The sequence below is a fragment of the Blennius ocellaris genome, assembly GCF_963422515.1.
Source record: "Blennius ocellaris genome assembly, chromosome: 7".
In the NCBI taxonomy this organism is placed as follows: domain Eukaryota; kingdom Metazoa; phylum Chordata; class Actinopteri; order Blenniiformes; family Blenniidae; genus Blennius; species Blennius ocellaris.
In genome coordinates, this window is record NC_137656.1 from 22,089,417 (window position 1) to 22,112,698 (window position 23,282).

The 23,282-nt window shown below is 42.0% G+C and overlaps 1 protein-coding gene across 1 annotated transcript in view; it reads left to right on the top strand.

Annotated features, from left to right (window-relative positions):
• The window catches only part of mvb12bb (multivesicular body subunit 12Bb), a gene marked incomplete at its 5' end in the record, with an annotated part of 33,607 nt that overhangs the window by 961 nt on the left and 9,364 nt on the right, over positions 1–23,282 (top strand). The window contains 5 exons of the mRNA XM_080499207.1: positions 5,848–5,943; positions 7,792–7,882; positions 8,934–9,063; positions 9,201–9,311; positions 15,152–15,213. Coding sequence (XP_080355333.1) covers positions 5,848–5,943; positions 7,792–7,882; positions 8,934–9,063; positions 9,201–9,311; positions 15,152–15,213 — 490 coding nt within the window. The remainder of the gene's footprint in view (positions 1–5,847; positions 5,944–7,791; positions 7,883–8,933; positions 9,064–9,200; positions 9,312–15,151; positions 15,214–23,282) is intronic.

Here is a 23,282-nt window from a genome sequence, read left to right on the forward strand (position 1 = left end):
TTGGAGCCAAATTCTCTTACCTTTTAACTTAGTTTTTTCTCTCGAGCATTTGTGTGCTTGTGGCGTGTTCTTTATTACAAAAAAAAAAAAAAAAATAGTACAAAATGGATTTCATTTAGCGCTTTTCCACTGTTTGAGCAGTCCCCAAAACACAATATCATTTACATTATTAATCACATCCACCCTTTCACCCACAGAGAGGTGGCTGCCATGCAAGGGGCACAGCGCATTTATTGGGAGCAACTTGGGGTTCAGTGTCTTGCTCAAGGACACTTTGAATTGTGGACAAAATGGGGAAGTGAACATGCAATCTTCCAGTTGACACACTGTTACAGTCCAGCCCAATAATGCCAGGAAAAAAACCACCACCAAAGCCCCAACAAACACAGTCAAATTATATCTTAATCATATCGGAGAAATATCAAAACATAAAAGAGTCAATAAAATACAATTGAAAGGGGATATTAAAATATCAGGTATACAATGTTTGGGTACAAGGATAGAAGCTAAAGACTGACATAACAGATAAAATGTCATAGTAAATAACTAACATGCAGAATGCATAAAAAAAATTACAGAAAGCATAAAATCAAGCTATATAACTGTTTAAATAAATTGAATGACTACGGTACAGTAAATGAAGAGTACATAAAAACATTAAAATTAAATAAAGATTCTATTAAAAAAAACATGAATATTCAAAAGATGAATTAAAAATGAAGATCTTCGGTTTTCCTTTAAAATGTCAAAACCTGAGTACCTGGAGAATCTCCCAGAACAAAGATCCACAGGGAGCTCATGCAAACTCCTGACGGACCCAGTCTATTAACCGGCTCAGGCTGTAAACCATCAAGTCAAGAGGATCGAATCAAACGCAGAATAGATGCTCTGCTTAGCCTTTCTGCTGTTGGTTGCACGTGTAACTGTTGAAACACAGTCAGGATGGCGGCAGATGCTTCCATGAGAAATCTATCTTTGATGACCTATTTTTACTTTGATTATTAGAATATTCTGGTTTCTGGTTGCCGTCAGTTCCACAAACACACCAGAGGCTTAATGACGTTGGGTTGACGCTCTTATCATTTAAGTTTGTCCTCGTGTTTTCTCACGTCTCGCAACAGCTCCACCATTAGCAGGAATGTGTCAGGATTCGAGTTGCTGCGCAGGGAGTTGGATAATGAGAACTTTACTCGGTTGTAAATGAGTCGGAGGGGGTGAAAAAGTAAAGAGTGCAAGTTCAATAAAACACTAGACGAGCTCAGGGGGAGAAGCCTCTTCCTCCTTCCCTTCCCAGTCAGCCCTCTTTTGTTTTCACCCTACGCCCTCTGAACCCTCCCCTCCTTCCTCCTGCAGTTTTTATCTCTTCCTGCTCCACCCTACACACCCCGCTCCTTGTAATCTCTGGCAGATGATCTTGGGTTGGCATCAGAACGGAGCCACTGGCGGGGAAGCGGCGTACACGCCGCACGGCAGTGACAAACACGGAGAAGCCCCGTCAGACTTCCTCCTCTGCTGCTCCAGAGCACCAGTACATTCCAGCTGATGTGCAAATACTGTTGTTGTCGAGCAGTTTGGAAGTAGTGCATGACTTTAATATGAACAGTGAACGTGCACACATGTCAGTGAAGATGGTTTCAAAATCTGCTACTGAAATATATGGATGTTATTTTAAATAGATATTCAGATATACATGACTAATAAAGAATAATTGCAAGGTGACACAGTCGTCACTATCGTCAGGTGAATTGACTCAAAATGATCCGCTGTGCAGTTTTGTGACCTGATATCTGAGATAATTTTTCATTGAATTTCTAGAGATACATTTTGGTGGCACGGACAAACAAATGACCATCGCTTTCATAATAAATACATAAATATATATAGTGTCAGCCAGTGGGTGGAAAGGTGCTAAAGGTGCTTGAATATTGTATAATATTGCATTTTATTTCAAGTGCATACACTTTAGAGGGGTCAGACCACTAAAATGATAGCATTCTGCACAAAATTATTTTATAAAACTTATAAAGTGCAATCTCAAATGTTCCCAACAGTGAATCTCTGCAGACTACTGGTATGTTAAAGCCTTTTTCAGGATTCATGTTGTCACAAAGTCACACACAGTTCAGAGTTGATGTGAATCTACTCAAAAACTTTCTCTTGTGCTCAGATTGACTTTCAATTCTAGTTCTGAATGTATTGACTTAAACAATCAAACCCACAGTGGACAAAATTAGTTGTAGCTATTATTTGTATTGGAAAAACCTTCAGTTGATATTGTCTTTATAATTTTTGCCTATTGAACTTTCTGTCAAATTATTTTTAGTGATGTTCCGAGCTTCCCCGGTGCTCAGTCCATCCAAATAGCTACAAAAAGGTTGTCCCATCAACCTGAGCTTGTTCTCCGCGCTAATTATAAGCACGTCAGCTTGTTAACACAGTGAAAACCACAGCTTGCTTAATATCATCAATCTAACATTGTTACTGCGAGCGTGTTAGCATGCTGACATTAGCATTTAGCACATGCGACGGCAAGTTGCAACAGAGTGGCTGCAGGCTTTTTACACCGTGTCTCAAATCATGTACTTCCACACTTTCTATTTTGAGTGCATAAGTGGGTTCACACTGTCACCAACGCCAGCTTGCGGTGCACTGTGGGAACCCAGATGGTATCCTCCAAATGATCAACATGGAGGAGTTGGACATCTCGTCCACATTTGGTCACAGTTGTGTTTCAGGGTAGAGAGTCGCTGCCGTTGTGGACATGAAGCCATGAAAATACAAGCAGGGGGATTCAGAGCCACACAGGATTTAGTTTCTTTGTAAGTAATAGTTTGTAATAAAACACCAGCAATAAAATATGTACTTTTCAATGGCTAACCCATAAGCAATAAATGATGGGATTATTCTTCCTCTAAATTATGTTGTTTTGAGCTTTTGCCACATCTGAAACACTTATTACCACCGTCTTACGTTTAATTTTATCTGCATTGCGTCATTACCATTTTTGTTTTAATGAAATTGATCATATTACCCTCCGTCTACTTATTTCCTTTCACTTTAATGTGGCCCATCCATCCTTCCCTATTAATGGCAGCCTGCTCCAAAGGATAGTTTGGGATGTATGTTAGTCAGAGGTCAGGGTTACGCCACAATTAGCTCAAATCTTTAGTGATATGTTCTATCCCGCGTCAGACACAAAGTTAAACTAGAAACAACTTTCAAGGTAACAACACATCAAGAATAGGAAGTCAGCCTCCAAGATGAGAATTCAAGGCCATTTTGACTCTGAAGCTTTATTTCAGACGTGCTTGTCCCACCTTCACGAACATCTTTTGAACATCGCTCGGTGGTCTTTCATCTGCTCACTTGAAATACAAAACAAAAATATCAACAGTCGGGTTATGGTGCGCTCATGCAGCACAGAGGAGGGGAAATCTCAAGACATTACTCTGTATTGATTTTTTTTTTTTCCCTTTCATACTCGGAAGATCTTTTTAGATTCCTCCTTAATGCCGACTCCTCTCCCATACTTACCGTACATTTCATGAAGCAGATCAAAAGGCTGATTAACTCTTTTGCTCTCTGATACGGCGCGCTCACATCTCTGAACCTGAGCAGGTTGTTCCAGCACAAGAGAGCACGGGCCCAGATCAAACGCCGCTCCGCTGGGATCTCGGAGCTTTGCCGAAGCACCAGCAGCCACCCAACATCAAACACCTCCAGTAGACTCTCGCACACTCGTGCTCCGTGCCAGGGCTGCACCGGGGATATGCCTGCTAGCTGTTTCCCCCTTCTTTCAGCTTAACTAATTGCCCCCTCACCCCCTGGTGCTCACGCAGTCTCCCAGGCTGCGTGCACGACCTGAAACCTCCTGATCCCAACCTGTGAAAGAAAGCAAAAACAAAAGATTAGCCTAAAATGTTAGAAACAATTAGAACGGCAATTTAACTCGATCAGCCACTTGAGAGATAAAAGCTGACACTTTATATTTTTGGTTGCGTTCTTTCTTCGAGGAGACTTTTTGATTCCCTGTACCGCTCATATTTCTTCCCCACCTGGTTTCACTCTCCAGAGATTTTTTTGATTGTTCGCCTTTTATACCTTTGTATTCACAGCTGTGCGTCTCAGTGCTTCACAGCAACTTTCTGGTGGTGTCTGTCTCCAGAGAGGCTTCACAGGAATACGCAGCACCCCCTAAAGACACGTCTCATAGGTGGGCTTTTAGATCACGGTGAGCCGGAGATTTCAGGAAGTGGCAGTTGAATCTGTCATTTCGTTTTAAATCAAATGATGCAGTCGCATTTCAATATCAGAGCTGTGAGATCTCTTATCAGACATGTGACATTCTTCTCCTTGAAGTCTGTGTTAACGACGGCACCGCCGCATCGCTTTAAAGTGTTGGAGGAGAGCCACTGCAACTTTACACATGTTTCCTCTGCCGTGGCGTTTCGCATTCAAGCTGCGTCGCATCCTTGCTGCCGGCGGCTGTGGCAGGATGATGCCTGAGGTGCCTCCGAGGAGGACCGTGCCCTCGTTACTCCTCAACTTGACTTTGGGTTTCACAAAGCGAGCCCTTTGTTTACGCTGACAGGATGCGCTGGCTACTGACCTGGAAAAAGTGGCCAAGACGGGTTGTCTTGTAAGGAAGAGGGAGGCTGGTGATGTATAGGCTCCTTCTGGGACCTTTCATGGAACTGCTGTTGGAGACGCCCTGCAATCCCTCTCTCTGCTCACCCCCCCCCCCCCTCCCTCTCTCTCTCTCTCTCTCTCCCTTTCTCTCTCTCTCCCTCTCTCTCTCTCTATCTCTCATCTGACTATCTGTCTCTGTTCCCCTCTCCAGTCTCAGCTCTCATCCCATCTAGTCAGTGGTGGTTTTGCATGAATCTCCCCATGCCATGTTTCCCCCCACCCAGTCACAGGGTCATTCATCATTATTGTCAAGGGGGTAATGTGTGTGGGTGGGTGCAGAGATCTATGACTTCTTCATTTGAATGAACCTCATTAGATTGACTCCTCTTTGTAAAGGATCCTTTTAGAAAATAGCTCTGGCAGTTATTTAGGTGATTCTCACATGATAGCCAATGGAACATGACGTTTCAGCCAAGCATATTTGCACGAACGATGGAGGAGTCTCTGTGATGCAGTCTGCAGGTTATATTTTGCTTTATCATTCTGCCCTGCGTACCTACATTTACATAGCAATGCAGTGTAGGACCTTGAGCTCGACTTGCGTTGCCCACATGCTGTCAATATGATGCAATCTATTTTTCTTACTGCTTCTGCTACTCATTTACAACTGAACGAGTCTATTGTACAAGGGCGTGCCGCTCAGATCTTTCGAGCTGAACCTATCAAATTGCTTCAAATTGTCTGTAATGTTATGGGGTTTTATTTTTCTTTAATTTAACTCCTCAAGCCATGATAGTAAAATTATTCAGATGTTTAGTATTTTCAGTATATCATGTTCCGCTCACAGAGTACATCAGGAGGTTTATTTAAAGAAATAAAAACACACATTGCACATTTACCATAAATACAATCCCAGTTTTGTTACAGAAGCAAGTTTGATTTCCTTATTAGGGCAGTTCCTTGTCAGGGTATCTTTAATCAGCACAATCCCAAGAGATGATATTTTTAGCCACCTTTTTGGAGGCTAAGACTCCTTTACCCACGCAGCGCACTAATGAGATGGAGCACTAGTGTAGGCAAGCGTTAATTAAGGCTAGTATGCAAAGGAAGAGGCAAAAGCAGCATGCTCATGGCATACATACATTAACTTTATCCCACCTCCTGCATGTTTTTTTTTTCTCTCCTTGTTTTTTTCCTCTTCTTTTTTTTTCCACGTAGGTTGCACAAACAACAGATGGCTCTGACGCCGACCTGTGGAAGGACGGCTTATTCAAATCCAAGGTCATCCGCTACCTCTGTTTCACCAGAAAAACTGTAAGCGTCAACGTAAACTTCTCCCGTTTCCTATGCATTGTTCATTAACGCCTCAGCCACACCACCTTTTTTTTTTTTTTTGTTATTGTTGTTTGCCAGTTGTTATTAGCTCACTTCTCTGTTGCCTGAATATCTTCACACACTTTGCACTTTGATCAGTGGAAGGGCTTCATGAAAAAAGGCCGGCAATGGATGTGGAGTTTTGAAGTTTTCACATATAATGGATTTGCATGCATATTCCAGATGAATAATACCTCAGAGAGATATTGCTCATGTTCTACTCCCTCCCGAGGATATTATTTATGTTTATTCATGAAATAACAATGAGCTGTATTTTAACTATTCCGATTTATTCAATCAACAGCGTCCCTGTAGAGAAAATGGTTACCAAACCCAATGCTAGGAAGTACTTGCACATACAACTTTTTTAACAAGCAGAAAAAATACTCATTCTTTATGGCAGAAATTACGCCACAGAATCCACCTTCAGTGTGGATGTGTTTATGTATGTATATATATAGAAATCCCAATTTGAGCAGTGTGGCTGAAAAGATCTTTGCATTATATTTCTCATAATGTTGTTGGGTCATTTTTGGACTCATCTCCTGCCTGCAGCCGACTGTTGATGCGTTTCTGCTTGGCTGTCAGCAGCTCTGTGGCCATAAATACACCTGCTTACATCGCCAGGATTATCAACCTGTCCAACCGCAGCTCATACAGCTTGCTGTTGGCTGTCTATTAATTAAGTTTCCCTGGGTTGCAGGTGGATAATGCAGACAGTATTGTAAACAAAACCTGCATTTTTGTTATTACTTCGCATCACCTCAATTTCTGGACTTAATCAAGTCATTTTTTTTTTTTTTTTTTCTCGCAGCGTGTCCTCTAAAAGCCAGGCAACTTGGCAACGGCTGCCTGGTGCCTGAGCTCAATCTGGCCCGGGGTTTAGTATATAGCATACAAATAGCCTTTCCCTAGTTCCTGTATGTTATCTTAAAATGTGTGTCCACATTGTTTTAAAGACTTTGACACAAATAAAACATGACAGAGCCATCAACAAAGGCTATTCTGTCTGCCAGTCAATGGACCTCCCACTGTAATTGTCTATGACAAAAACAGATTCTGTAAAATTAGCCCCTGAATTATGCGGGGGGGGAAGTAAATAGTTTGTGATTTATCATACTCTAGGTTGGAGGGAGATAGTCCCATTTTGTCAGGTCCTGATGGAAAAATCTCTCCAGAAAAAAGCGGAAAACACTGAAAAAGGTTTCATGCATAGTAATAACATTCATCCATATTCCTCCTTACGTCAGTATAAAAACTATGAATAAAAAATGTATCTAATGGTAATGACTGTCGAGCAACTGTAGCAGTGGGATCCGGGCTTTTCGGACGCATCAAGTCACGCCTGGGTCGCCCCACTCTCTACTGCCGCTGTGTATTATTGCAATTTATTATGGCAAAAAATGAAAATGTAATGGGAGGCTGGGAAGAGTCATGCTTGAAAATGTCAACTATACAGTCCCTGATTATTTTTAACTAGTCCCATTCTGTTGATCAGACTGCCTGCGCCGGCTCCCATCATCTCGCAGCTTCGCGCCAAAAGGTTGAGAATAATTACAAGTTCACAGATGCATTCTCTCACACCACCACCCCCCCACAAAAAAAAAAAAACTATTAGAGGGGTGATTACTTGAGCTGTGTTGTCAACCCTTTAGAGCTTTTAGCAAATCATTGACTCTATTTTCTCCACATTTTTCTTCCTTGGCTGCTCACAAAAGACAAATATTTTTAGAAAGAGTGAGATTGCGTGCGTGATTTAAACTCCCCGGCGTCCGCCGCCTCTTTCAGGGCCCCGACGTTGTTGTGGGCTTGAAGCTGATTGACATGAAGGACGCGTTGCCAGAATCCTTCACACCTCTGCTAGAAACAATGGACACAAGTAAGTAAACAGTCAATACCAACCAGCGGCTGGCTCCCCTCTTCCTCTTCTTCTTCTTCTTGTGTTTTCACACTCCGACCAGCTCATGAGGAGGTCCTCAGGGGCAGCTTTGCTCGAGATAGTGAATGTTTTATGGGTGCAGGTTAGCTTAATTTATGGCAGACTCTGGGAATAAAATAAACATTTTGCCCTGGAGGTACAAGAGAAGAGAATCATGAGTCATTGTTTATCTCAGCTGGAGCTGTGCTTTTCTTTATGAGGGGCTTATTTATTTATGTATTTATTTGGGAAGAGGACGAGTCGATGGGGGTTATCTAATATTAATGAAATGCATTCCCCAATGCTTTAGTGCTTTTTGAGTGCTACGTATTTCCCCCTCACTATCCATGCCTTGGAAATGTAATAATATTTTGGTGTGGGGAGTGAGGACAGCTTGTTTATTATTTTTATTATCATTGCATTTACACTGCACTTTCTAGTGTTGCTGGGGAAATAAATGAGCGTGGCACAGATGCAATATATGAAAGCATGGCAATGCTTTTTTTTTTTTTTTTTTTTTTTTTGTGCCAGAATGAAGAAAAGAGATTATGTTTTGTTTGGCTATGTTGTAATTTAATGTTTTATTGCTTTATGTGAATCCATGTTTAATGTATACATGTGACATTATGTATGAGTTGCTTTCGAGAATATCGAGTTTAAATCCCTGTTGTGCACTAAAGCTGATGGAGGATTCACTTGCTTCTGTCATTTTACCTACTAAAATGATAAAAATGATAATAATGCATGTGAATTTTGTGGCTTCCCGGTGTCCAGTCATTTCCCTTTGAGCACAGCAAGTCACCCAGAAACTGATATGAGCTCATCTCTTATTCTAAGACGGGTAATGACTTAATAGCAAAGCATCTGTGGGATTTGTAGAGGGTTGAAAATGTCTCTCTCTCTATATATATATATATATATATATATAAGTGCCTCAAACTCAGGAGACGGAACTGAATATGCAACCACCAATTCTTTTTTTTGACATGCTCATATGTACTTGACTCATCAGAGGAAGCTGCCACGAGGAAGAGGAGGCTCTGTGTGAAAATGAGCCCTCGCGAGGCTGCAGAGACGGCTGTGTATGACATCCAGATCATTGCAAAGGCCAAGTACCAGCTTGTTAACTACACCTGTTTAGGGTGAGATATTTGACACTGGAAGTGAATGAAACCATGATGTTTTGGATCTAGTCCCAGTCGCCAATTTTTTTCAATTTTTGGGCGGGGAAGTATAACTAATCCATCAGTTTGTTGGTTTTTTCCCCATATTGTGACAGTGAGATCAACAGCATGGGAATTTGGTATCGGATGGGAGAAGTTCATCATCAAAAGTTGACCCCGGCAATGTCCAACACGCACCAAAATGACTCGCCAATCAACTCAATCAGGTATAATCAGCACTGCAACTAGTTGTCCAAACTTCCCTCTTCCTGAATGTGCTCGCTGGCTTTTGTTGTGCTTCTGTAGCATATGTACCACAACGAAGACACGAGCAATTGATCACTCCCGGACAGTCTTGTCGCGACGGTTGTTGCTGGACAGCGAGGTAGCGGGGGTGAACTGGAGAGACGGGCTAACTAGACAGGATCCCCGGAACAAGAACAGGAGTTCAATGAGGGCTAAACTCCTGCTATTTGCGGTGTGTCCCAGGAGGCAGAGGCAGGTCGCTCCTCTGACTGTGGTGACAGCAGTGTTGTACTGTGCAGACAAAGAGGAGGAGATGTAGCCCGGAGAGGGAGCGACAGCTGCAGAGGAAGGGAGGAGAGCTCCAAGATCTCCGCCATGCTGGAAACGTGTGTGTGATTGTGTGTGTGTGCGTGTGTCCCCTCCTCTGCTCATGCTGCTCCAGCTTCCTCCGCCTCGGGCCTCCCAGTGAACGGAGCAAACCTTTGTACTGTGTCCAGATCAAACAGCTCAATTATTTATCACAATGAAGAGCTGGGGATTTCCACAGCAAATTGTAAATAAACAATTGAGACTCCTTCGGCGTGGCGGTGCCGTCGAGAGGGACGCTTGGCATGGGGATTCTCGCGTCTTTGCCAGCTTGAAGTGCTATGTTCTGCCATCCTGTGCCGGCGCTGAGTAAAAGCCACTTAGAAAGCCACAACAGGCCAAAGTAGTGGATGCCAGCAGCCATATTCAAAACGGAGCCTTTTGTTCACATGGGGACACGGTGGGATAAGAACAATAAAACGTACAGCTGAGGATTGAAAACCCGAGTCCAAACTGATCTGAGTATTTTTTGTCTGTGAATCGCCCACATTTTGGATGTGGATGGTCAATAATCTTTGATGTGTTGGAAGTTACGGCGAGAGCCAAGGCCCATGTGCGCCTTCACCACTCTTGCCGGTAATCCTCAGTTCTTTTGAAGCCCACTTTCAAGTTGGTGAGGCTCAGAGGTTGGAATAAATTGCACCTCGAAGCGACTCGCGCCCCCCCCCTCTCCCGATGCCTGCTGAGATCACAGGCTGCTGTTTTTGTATTAACATTAAAATTCATTCCACAGTCAGAGAGTCTTCTTTTGAGAGTATTTTCATCTGTAATGCACTGACACATAAGGACGGAACTGTGGGCAATTTACACAGTGGCGCTTCTTTGACTGTTTATTTCTGTGTAGCTACATGCTCCTCAAACAGACACGCATATATCCATGAATAGGTGTATAATTTCTTTTAAAGTCTCAGATTAGATGGTTTGACACAGTGATTCATAAACAGTTGCTCAACACTCACCGATTCTTTAAATAACTATAGTACCGTGGTGTAACTGTCTGTGTAGTATCAAACCACTATACTTTATTCATATTCCGCAAGAGAAAATTCTCTCCACCATGCCTCCTTCGGGCTATCTATAACAACTTTATGGCCTTTGGAGAATAGCACCTCTTAAATTTAAGTGCTCTTTACAGTCAGTGGAAAAGATGTTTTAAATACAGTCAATAATGTGTAAATTTTTAATGACCCTTATAATTTTGAAAGCTGCAGTGATCCCTCTCAAATGTTAAGTTGCCTCAGGCAGCGAGAGCTTGTTAGAGTTGTGTACAGACGCAAACCGCAAATCAGGTTTTTCAGCGGCGGAGAGCTGCAGTGCACAGTGACTGCAGTGTGTTGCATCATTATGGGATGCACACAGTCATTGCATCAAGGATAAGGTGTTTTATTTGAATTGTTTTGTATTGTTTTCTTCGCTAACCATGGTCAAAAAGGTTTTGACTACTCTTAATAGGATGTGTGACAGTTTTAAACACTTTCTCTTGTCTCATACTGACAGTAATGATAATTAATGTCATTTGTATGTATATGTAAAATAGTTTGTTTAGACATGTTGCACTCTGATTAACCAATAATGGGACTGTTGCAACAGCAGACTGAGCCTTTGCAACATAATGCAGGGCTTTTTTGTGATTAAGTATCACGGTTGTTAATGTTATGGCTGCAATTAACACATTTCTCTATGATTAACCTACTGAGTTTTAAAAACATTTATATGAAAACTTCACACAGCCCACATAAACTGATATTGCAATTAAGAATACTAAAAATAGAGTTTGTTCATAAGGGATTTATTGGTTCTCTTTTTAAAGGAAAAGGATGTGTGACACCCTGGACATGTCACCAGTCCATCACAGGTCAAACACACAGGGACACAAAACCACATACAAACATTCAAAGAGACAATTTCAGTCACCGGTTCACCTCCAACATGTTTTTGAACCCTGGTGGAAAACTACTGTATCTAACCCCCCCAATGATTTTGATCCTGATTTTAAAGATTAAAGAGAAAAGTCAGCTCACAATTAAATTGGTAAATTAAGTAGAAACTGCAAGACTCATTTGTTTTTTTGTTTAGATTTTTTTTACTTCTTGCTCAGGCCCTTGCAGTAAAAGTGTTGTACAGACGTTTTGAGCTGTCCACTGTGCAGACGCGTTCAAACCTTGTGTGTTTAATGTCTCTTTATCATGTTTGGCTAAAGCATCACATCCAGGGACGGTGTTCTCTTTTGATTCATGGCGGCATCTCGATGTCAACCGCTTTGGCTTGTTCCCTGTCAAGACAGACCGTATCAGCCTCTCTCGACTTCATAATGTATAAAACCTGCACCATCCGGTCAGCCCTTTAATGTGTCCAGTAAAGTATCTCCCTCCTTCCTTCTCCTGACCAACGCTGCCATTTGTTCTCCTGATAAAACTGTCATTGCTGAAGCTGATATCTGACCTCTGCTGTGACTGCTGGCATAAATTAGCCCTGTTCTAATATTGCAATTTCTTTCTCCTCACTCAGAATCAAGGTTTCTGACATTTCTCTTTGAAATTGTACACAGGGACACTTTTTAAATCAAAGTGTACAGTGATAAAAATGTCAAGGCCGAGTATGTTGGCGGGTTGTTGTTTTTTTGGGTTTGTTTTTCTTTTCGTCATCGCATAGCCGGCTTTCCTTTGAACACGTGCAGAATAGAGAGCCATCGGTGTCAGGATTGGCATGCATATCAATACGTTTTGGATTGCACAGCGTTCTACCTGTGACACTCGGCACATTGTTGCGGCTCTGCAGGAGTATTGTATCGGCTTTCATTGCATGCTGGTTAACCAAGACTTCCCACTGCACGCGACTCTGGAGAGAAAGAAACACCGTGACTGTCACCGTGTCGCATGACAGATCTCCTGTCTGAAGTGCTGAAGAACAATGCTTCCCCACCTCAATCTCACTCATTACTTTGTTCCGCTCAGAAAAGTTGCAAAAAAAGTAGTGGAGATCAAGCGAGGGGATGCAGAGCGGTGCCAGGAGTGATCGAATGATCAGCAAAGATCTGATGGGCGCAGACTATTCAGGTATTTGCCACCAAATTCAGAGAGATCCTCGTTTCAACACCTGACACTGAGCTTAAAGGAGGATAATGATGGGTGAGAAAGCAGCTCCCACAAAGCAGCACTGTTGGCACATAGAGGAAGGTGTGGAGATGTTGTCACGGGGAAGGCTGGATGTGTGTCAAAACAAGAGCTTGGAGCTCTCTGTATCGCGGCTGCAGGCTCTTCAGTCACTGATATTACTCTCATTCCCATCTTACCTCTCCACTGCCTGTCTGTCCTTACTGTCTCTCCCACTTTCTCTCCACCTTTTCCCCCTTTAAAAAAAAACAAAAGGTAGGCAACTCTTTTCCTTATTCTGTGTGGAACACACAGAAACAAAGTCAATACAGATGATCTGTTGATTCCTTATTGTTAAGTAATCCGTGGAGTTGTGGTTCGCTTTGCTACACTAATGTGATTTTAACTTCAACAGATTTCATGGGAACATAATACTCTTGATCCACGTTGTAATTGCGTAAACCTTTCAGGCCGCGTTCCCAGTTTTACTCTAATTTGATGAGGAACTACACTATAATTGAATATTCAAATTAGGAATATGTGTCAATATGGCTCTCCTCGCCTGAAATGAGGATTAATTGTTGTCAAAACTCCAGTGGCCAACATAATACGAGCCCCAACACTGCTGTTGATTAGCAAATGCACTTCCCATGTTTTTTTTTTTTGTTTTAAGAATTAGTTGTCTAATTGATTTGCCATATGTTACCCTCTCCAGTGCACCTAAAATTGTATTTAGAAATCACCAATTTGGATTGAGACAGTTTTGTGTTTTTTCAAACAGATGGGAAAAGCAATCGTGGAGGTTGGCTGCAGAAAAGCATTTCACAAGAACATTTTCGCCAGTTTCACACCCAGTTTTGGGGAATTTTGAGTGTTGCTTTTACTTTTTTTTTAAATTCACAGATAAATAGGCAATTCTTTTTTCTTTTTTTTTTGATCATCTGAGCAGTAATAAAACAACATAAACACAAAGGCCTTAAAGGGCATTTAAAACCATTTGCTGCCACTTTATCAGTCCATGGCTTGTCTCTCTGCTTTGAAAGATGTGTACCTTCCCTTTTCCTCAGCAGTGGAATCAACCTTTGCAAGGTAAAAGAAGTCCGCACTGAATATGGCAATCGTTCCCACAAGATTGATGCCAACCTTTTAAAAATTCACCATTGGCCTGGATTTAACATGGCCAAATGCTGATGTAAATGAGGAGGAGAAAAGTCGACCCTTTCATTGCAAATAAATCTGAGTTGCAGGCTTCAGCTCATAAATACCACAGCCTGTCACAAGTCTTGTTTTATTGCTCTTGATGGAAATTATTGCATTTATTTATCTCAACCGAAGAGATAAGGCTTTGAAAGTCACAACTCACGTGCAGCACCTTGAGAATATGCAGATCTGCCGTCAGTCCTAAATTCTGAGGATTTTCTGATTTTACACCTCCTGCACATGGAGATTGATTATGTTTATCCATAAACACGCTAAATACAGAACATGATACACAGAACACTTCATTATTTGCAACTTTGCACCTGCTCACTTCCAAAAATCTGTTGCGTCTCTGTCATAATTCAGTTCTCACATCCCACTTGCTCTGCTACTTATCGTGTTCCTTTTGTTTTTCAAACAAGCTCTTTCGCCGGTGTGTCCTCTAATCAAAGCAAACCCCCCCCCCCCCCCCATTTTAATGATATCTGCTTTGCATTATCATTATAAGATCATTTGTTTTATAGTGTCATCCCCAAAGCTCACTTTGCCTTCAAAGCATGTCATGTTATGCAGCTCTCTTGAAGCTGTGAATTTTTTTCCCCCTGCTTGCTGTGGATTTATCGATCCGTAGGGGTGAGTCACAGGGTGTAATTCATGAAAGCTTGATTGATGAGGATTTCAATCTTATATGGTTTGTTAACTTCAACTGCCCACAAAGTGCATTCTGTGCTGTTTTCTGTAATACAAGGCCATGAAACGGGGAGGGAAAAAAAGAAAAAGAAAAAAACAGACTTCCCTTGAATAATGGAATCTCTCAGTTCCTCCAGAATTAACAAGATCCTGCTCCAAACCCCCTGTTAAAGGTCTGTTCAAGCCCCTGGGCAGCTCAGGCACAGTTTAACTCCAACCATATTTCTCCTCTTCACATTCTGCCTGTTATTTCAGTCCTGTGTTTTGCCTTCAGACATATCAGAAATCCTTTGTGTAGAGGGAGGGGGGGAGGTTCAATCATTTTAATTCTGGTATAGTTCTCATCTCTTGGTGCATAAGTGTTCTTGTAAAACCCAAAGCTTTACATGCGGTCTGTATGTTTTTGACACGGTTGCAAACACAATAGCATTGATTAATTACATGAATATTGTTTTTGTTTTGTTTTTTGCCAGAGTGAGACACGTGAGCAGGCCACAGTACGAGCAGCAGAGCAGTGGGAGCTACACCATGACAGGTAAAAAGGTCTCAGACCCTTCTGTGATGCTGTTTAAATCATTATAGTCAAATAAGTAAATTTGCAAGCACCATTAAGAGCATGATCAGTTGTTTGACCATATCTCTTATTCTGTGGGGGGGGGAAGAAAAAATGGAATATGGTGCTTTCATGTTGAACTTCATGTCCTCACAAATGGTTTCATCTCCACCTATGCACACTCAATAGAGGAGCTCCTCTGGTACTTGATCTCCAAATGCTCTACGCCTAGATGTTCTCACTGATGGATACCGCGCAGAGCTTTGCTTATCACGCTGAACGTGACTTCCCAGAGGAGCTCGGCATTACACTCAAGAGAACATTTAACAGCTGTCTAAGATGATCCATCACATGCCATACTTACATATGTACCTTGCATGCACTGGACGAATTCCTTTTTTCCTTTGTCAAGGAGAAACTCAACAATAGTACAATGCCCCATGACTAAAACGGGGGGGGAAGGCTAATTCGTTAGGAAGCACAGCTTAGCTATGACAGCCTCAGCGCCGCTGAGTCTGAGACGCTCCAGCCTTGAAGAGTGTGTGAGCCACATGAGGTGAACGAAGCGGGCAGGTTTTTATCCAGCTGGAGAGAGACACCATGTGGTGAGGATTCCTCCTGCTGCTACAGCAGAGGCACACCCAGGCTACAGCCGAGCTACGCCCTGCCTATTTAACACAAATCTAGTACTAAGCAATCACATGAATTACATGCACAGTATATGGATATCACACTTTTTTTTTTTCAATGTGAGAATTTAGAATTGTCCGTTTCTTTAAATTTAGATTTAAAAAATAAAAGTGTACATACATTGAACGAATGCATCATATTGTTTTTAGAATACAGTTTTAAAGTTGTATTATAAGTTAGTCAAGACAAGTGAGGCCCGCGAAGGAGTGGACATTAACACACAGCTGAACGGTTTGTGGCATTTGGTGTGGGATTCCTCCACCGGGACGGGATGTGAGTGACAGCGAAGAGCATGAACACACTGTACACACCGCTGCCAGCAGTCATCAATTACCTCCACCAAACAGTCCGATGCGAGTGCACAGACTGCCCTGTTCTCCCCCTTTTTTTTCTTTTTTTTTTCCATGAGAGGGTGAGATTTCAAATAAAGGAGGTCGGATTAGCCTGAGATCACTCTTCCTTTATTACTTGAGAGTGTGTACTCGTCATCCTTCCAGCATCACACTGTGAATGTGAAGGAACGCAACTTCCCTTCATTAAGAATGTGATCGCCTGCAGACCAAGTGTGAGGTCGTAGCCGACAGCCTATTTGTGTTAATTGTTAGCACTGTGTGTGTGTGTGTGTGTGTGTGGGGGGGGGGGGGGGGGGGGGGGGGCTGACAGCTGGCCAGGTTCGAGTTGGTCTAAAACCATGTGCGCTCTGTCAGGGTTGTACAGGCGCCTTCTTTAGGATTGATGAATTGCCTGCTTTCTTGATTAAACCCTCCGTCACTTCCCAACAAAACAAAAACCCCAACACACACACACACACACACACACACACACACACACACACACACACACACACACACACACACACACACACACACACACACACACACACATACACACATGAAAAAACACGTGCGACTTGAAGGGAGGAGAGGTAGCATGTCTGGGAAATCTGTCATCAGCAGTCACATCATGTACAGATGTGATGTGCAGAGCCTTTGACATTTATTACCAGAATATTAAAAACTAATTCACGTTTATTTTGCAGCCCTCTTTCACTTGACAGTTCAAGCTCATTTGAAAAGTTATCAAGTTTTCACAGCGGCTCCAACCTTTTGCTTTTCTTCACCAGCATTGCTTTGATCCATGCCAAGTCCCTTTGCCAATTAGGTCTTTTATTCATGCATTGACAGGGAATCTAGATATTTTAAAGGTAATTATACGAGCATTCACAAAATCTGTCTGAAAGCATATGTTTGATAAAACTATAAATAGATGCAAGTAAATGTGGGGTTTTTTTTATGTCAAAAACTATGTGACATCTTTTGCATCACAATCTCTCTTTATAACCTGCACAACAGCATACAGTCTTCAGGAGACATCCACCTGATAAAAAAAAGGTAAATGTAATAAAAAGTAATGCATTTACATATCTATAGCATTAATCAAAAATACATCCTGACACTGGCCCTGATCTAACATAATATGGAGAGCAATTATTTCCCTATCCATTAGAGGAACTTCAATTAACAGACACCAGACAGTTCATCCTTCAGAGGAAGAGGAAGAGGAGGAGGAGGAGGAGAAAAATAGGAGGCTCAAAATTAACTTGGGTTTGCAAAATATCTTGGCAGGATGACAGTGATTTTTGATTTTCAGGAAACAATATTAGAATTCTTATTAAACTATGTGCATCTGCTTTTAATTTGCCGCAAATAATTGGAAAATGCAATGGAGCTTTCCAATTAAAGCTCCACTTTATGCTGTTTAATAATACCCTCATAATATTATAGCTTATGAAATGACAGGTGAGTTGGTGTATGAATAAAACATAAAGCCCTGTAATAAGAGACAGAAAAAAAGGGAGGAAAAAAAACGAGACAGTTGTTGGGGGGCTTTTAAATGCTCGACATAATTTGCATATATTAATCTCCTCTTTTCAGCCTTATCAAGTATTCCACTGTATTTGAAGTTAAAATAGTCATGACAGGCAGGGGTACGCTTCGTTTTTCCAAGGATTTATTACTTGTATAATTCTGGATCTTTAATAAGCCAATATGACTGATCCTCTGAGTTCTGTGGAATTTGGTTAATTGTTCCAGATGGTGCTCACTGATTATGCAAAATTACTTTCTTTCTCCTCTTTTTCCCCCCCAACTACACCATTTCTTGATTGACTAACATGGAGAAAAAAGATTATTTTTGGCGCAGCACTTTCATTAAGAGGGTTCTCATCAGGTTTCAAACAAAAGTTCCATCTTATCTCTGTGTAGTTGTGGGCAAGGCTGTGCAGAAGGCGGAGATCAGCCGGCTCTTATCTCAAACCGTGATGGATCTCAACCACTTCTGCACCGCTGGGGTTATACTTTAGAATAACACAATTCTTTAGGCTGAGGGATTAAAAAACACAACCACTGCATCGTGACACTAAAGTTATTATTAGTGTGCACTACTCTCCCCTCTCTCTCTCTCTCTCTCTCTCTCTCTCTCTCCCTCTCCCTCTCTCCGTCTCTCTCACCGGCTGATGAAATCACTAAACAGAAGCGTTTGTCCTCCACTTGCAGCTCCGTCCACAACTCACTAACATTCTGTTTTGCATCAGCTAAACTGAGCTGAATGAATCATTTATGGAAGTGTTATGGGGGAGGTATGGGCAGATTTACTGCCGCGCTTTTACTTTAGATGGAATGGGATTTCTATGAAACCGATCTTGATGTCTGAAGTAATGCCAAAGCTTACATCAAGACATGAAAGGAACGCTCTTAAAACCCACGTTTTGCTTCTTAATTCCCCTGGTCAGCAAAAGGCGAAATGGAGAGGGAGCGAGAGAAAGCAAGGTTCAGGCGGAGAGCAGTATTTACACCGAGAACACACACAGACACACACAAACACTTTAACGAACTATTCCCCAGTTTCTGGGAATATAAAGGAATTTCAGTGATAACAAACTTACAGTCTAAACAGTTACTTCAATCCCCTGTTAAGTTTGAGCTAATCACTTATTGTCCATTTTAGCTCGCAAGCATTTTTTTTTTCTTAAGCATTTTCGGTGAATAAAGCTTCACCTTAATTAAGACTAGCACTATTAGTAGATTAGTTAAAAGCTATTTGAACAAACTATTCCTCAGTTTCTGGGAATATAAATGAATTTCAGTGATAACAAACGTATAGTCTATACAATTACTTAAATTCCCTGTTAAGTTTGAGTTCATCATTTGTTGTCCATTCAAGCTCGCAAGGATTTTTTTTTTCTTAAGCATTTTTGGTGAATAAAGCTTCACCTGAATTAAGACGTTAGTTAAAAGCCACCCCAACATGATATTGACAAAAATGCATGCTAAATAATTGGGAAAATGGTCCAAAAAACAAGTATGACAAAAGTTAATAATCATTGCAGCTGAACTTCACTTTTTCCAGTACTTGTACGAGTCCAAGATCCCCCCCCACACACACACATCCACACATCCAGGACACAAACTATCCAGACTCCTCCGCTCTGGTACGCTCCGTTCATCTGTTCAGTGAAATCAGCAGACACACAGACACTCTGCTTCACGAGGCTGCCGCTGTGACAAACACCTAACAGACACAGTTCACTGGACTATAAACTCTCTCGCCTCTCATGCACACTGTGCATCACCTCTGTATGTAAATACATCATTTATCTACTTCACTAAAAAAAATGTCACCATAAAAAATATTTGCACCATTCAGACCTTTTACTTTCTGTATTCACTTTTATCTTTCACACATTATCAGAATCGTCTTTTTTTTTTTTTTTACTTGTATGTGGTGTCAGCTCAGTTTCCAAGGATTATTGTTGTTTACTTTGGCTTTAGAACATATTTTGTTCTGTAGTTTTATATGGTTCCGGTATTTATTTGGTATCATTCAATGATCAAACTCACCTGTGGTGACATGCAGTTTTGTTATTAGGCAGGAAGCATCTATCTCCGTGTCAAAAAAAGCACATTTTGATGGTAAAAGGGGATCAGACCTCTGAAGGAAATCCTGTTGACTTTCATACAATTGATATGTCAGAGATCCTGTTGCACCATGCAGGTTTGGTCACGGAGCGTGATCCATCTCAGCGTGATGGTGCCATTAAGTATCGCCGGATCAATCCTGTATAAATCCTAATGGAATTTTTGACTGGAGCCTCGGGGCCCTCGGGCATTTTTGGACCTTTATTACAGTCAAATAAGAGACTTTAAATGGCTTTGCATTTGCAGGCCAGACTGGACTCTGGAGTCTCATCCCTCATTGCTTTCTATCCATCCCTGAGATAGAAGCGGTGCTCCATTAGTTTCGGTGTCCAGACGTGGACAGCCTCAATGGATGGGCCTGTCACGGCTCCCTCATTTGCCCCATGTACGGCAGGGTTTGTTATCACACATCTAATTAGAACTTGATAAAAAATATTTCACAAAAATCCAGTCATTAAATATAGTTTAAGGAGATTTATGGTCAAATATGCCTTAAAGATCTTTTAATGGCTCTGCTGACTTGTTAAGTTTGTTATTAATGATCTTCTAATACATACTGTGGTGTGATTTAGAAAGCACAATGAGATTCTGGGAATGAAGTCGTTTTGGAAAAGGGCATCTGGGGCTCCCAGAAGCTATATTAAATAGTTCTGCTCAGGCTGGTTTGCGTAGAACCGCGAAGTCTGCTGTGAAAAGGTTCAAACACATCAGTGTCTTTACAAAGACGAGGGCGTTTTCGTGTGAGGATGCAGGGTTATGGAACAGTTGGTTTGTCATTTCTAATTGTCAATTAGTGTGTACAGTGTAGTCCTGGGATTTTCTGTTACTTTTAGAAGCACGTGATGTGACCGTTTTATCCATATGAAGCAAAATATCTCCACACATCCATAAACCGTAATACTAACAGGTAAATGCATATATCTCAAACTGTAAATGCATTGTTCTAATGCCAGTCTCCTGTTTCATCAGGAGAGTAATGGTGTCCTTATTAGCATAATTAATGACAAATGGCAGGGCAGCATTGGTGGATTGGTTCTAGGGGATGATAAATTGGTGGATGCCCAGGTTAGTGGCTGCCAAGGAGGCCTCTTTGGCTGTCATCCCTCCTGCTTCCGCTTTGGCACAGTTCATTACTCACCGTGTGAGATGCCACTTTACATTGCCTGGTACTGTGAGCATGGAGAACTTAATAATGCCACGCACACCCACATAGGGCCTGCTGCTTTACCCACAGTCCAGAGGGCAAGTAGCTCAGCGGGGGCTCGGGGGTTGCGGGGAGCGGGCCTTCATGGGAATCGTCTCCTGCAGCTGCACTGATCAAAACAGATCACGTGTCAGTCACGACTTTTGGGGGAACTGGGGCCATATGACCCTGTCTCCAGTGCTGGTGAGTGTTTCTTGTTAGGATTTCTGGGGCTCGCCACATCCCTCGCATCATTACGGGTTAGTTTGCCCACAGAACCGCTAATTAAGAGGGGATTTGTGTAATTGTGCCTTCTGCTGTGTCCCATCCGGCACATGCAATTTACTGTCAGCCCTCTGCCAGCTTTTACACTTGTCCAGAGAGGCGTACCCCATTTATACACACATTCTGCTGCATATTTACCGGCAGCCACAGCTGGGGATCAATGCCAGTGCCATGGCAGTGTCTTAAAAGACACTGTGCTGCTGATTAAAGTCTGATTGTTCGTTTAGTTTCATGAGAGCTCTCAATGGCCAGCCAGCTAAAAGGACTATCCGTATATTTAGCCAGTACCACGCTGCTTTGAACAATTAATAAAAGGGGGTTTGAAAAAAAAAAAAACTTCAACAGCCTCATCTACATATAGGTCCAGTTGGATCAAATTTGAATAAAGGCTTTTTGGAGAAGCGTTCACATATGTGCACAGTCCATCAGAGCATCCCATGCTCTGCAGCAGTGTTTGTGGCCAACTCACCGTAAGTGTTGCTGGCTCTGCCCACTTTCCGGAAGACTGATGGACCAGCGCCTGACTGGGACTGTCTTCTGGCTCTCCACCCATAGCCAGATTTCAAGGACTGCTTGTCACAGATGGAAAAATAAGTGGGTCATTCTCCATAAGTGTTCCTTTTTGCGTTCCTCTGCTAACAAAACACAAGTTGCATTGGTGAATAGAACTGTTAATGTGCACTGTATTCAAGTTTCTGGCCCAATTCATATTCATCTCAAATACTTAGACAAATGATCTAAAATGAGCCTTTGACATAATTTCCTATGTTTATGTCATTCAGGTATTTGTTGGAATAATTTGTTGATTTAAATAAATCATCATCATGGGCAAAGAGTAAGCTTATTATAAGCTTTTTAGCTTTTTACAGTTTCTCGCCATAAATCTACAGTTTCTAGCCTGTAAGCTCAGTACTGTAAACACATTCATCCACTGGGTCTCTCTCTCTCTCTTTTTTTTTTGAGCATGTGGAAACATTTTGAAACTTGTTTACTATTTTCAAGACTTGGGTGAAATAAAATTAATATTTTAGTGTGAATGCACTGACTGGCTGTCGAGAGAATTGCAACACAAGCCTGCAGTCACGTACAGTGCGACCGGGGAACTGATCTGCACAGAGTCGGCAGTAACAAATAAAAATAGATTATCATAAACCCTCAACATCACTTCAGCACATGATGTGGTTCTGTATGAATCTTATAGGCTTTGATAGAATGTTAATTGATTACCCAGTAAACATTTAAATAATTCACAAGTTACACTACCACTTTTTGCCAACGAGATATTTAATATGTTGAAAAGTTTTTTTTTTTTTTTATTCCACTCATCTGTCGAGAGGATGTGAATAAGTGGGGGGAAGATAAAAGAAAAAGAATGGATTTCATAGAGCCATAGTCATTAAAAGAATCTGAAAATAGCAACTCACTATCATCTGTTCTCATAGCACGGGTCAGGAGCTCTGACACCTCCAAAATTCCTCCTGTCAGGGTAGGGGGCCATTTGTATTCTCTCTCATTAGGCAATTTGACTAATGACCTGCCGCGGCTGCGAAGCTACTGAGGGACCCTGAGCCTCGCGCCCTCTCTCTTGCAGCAGCCTGAACACACACCCTCTATTGGAATGGCACAGATGGCATGCCCGGGCGACAAAATAAACTACAATATGTCTCCGAGATGCTGTCAGGCCTGGGCACTATTTCTCATGTCAGAGTGGGGCTAAGGGCTGTGAGTGGGCATAGGGGGTCCTCCTCCAGCTCTCTGTTCATCTACTCACCATTATCTGCAGAGGTGACAGAGAGCGGGGTCTGCAACTAGAATAGCATTCCCATGGTCTGCATAAAGAATCCGGCTCAAATTGAGAGTCACACCGACAGGGAGGGTATTGCCACGTCTGCCTTGGCTACACATGGAGAAAAGGC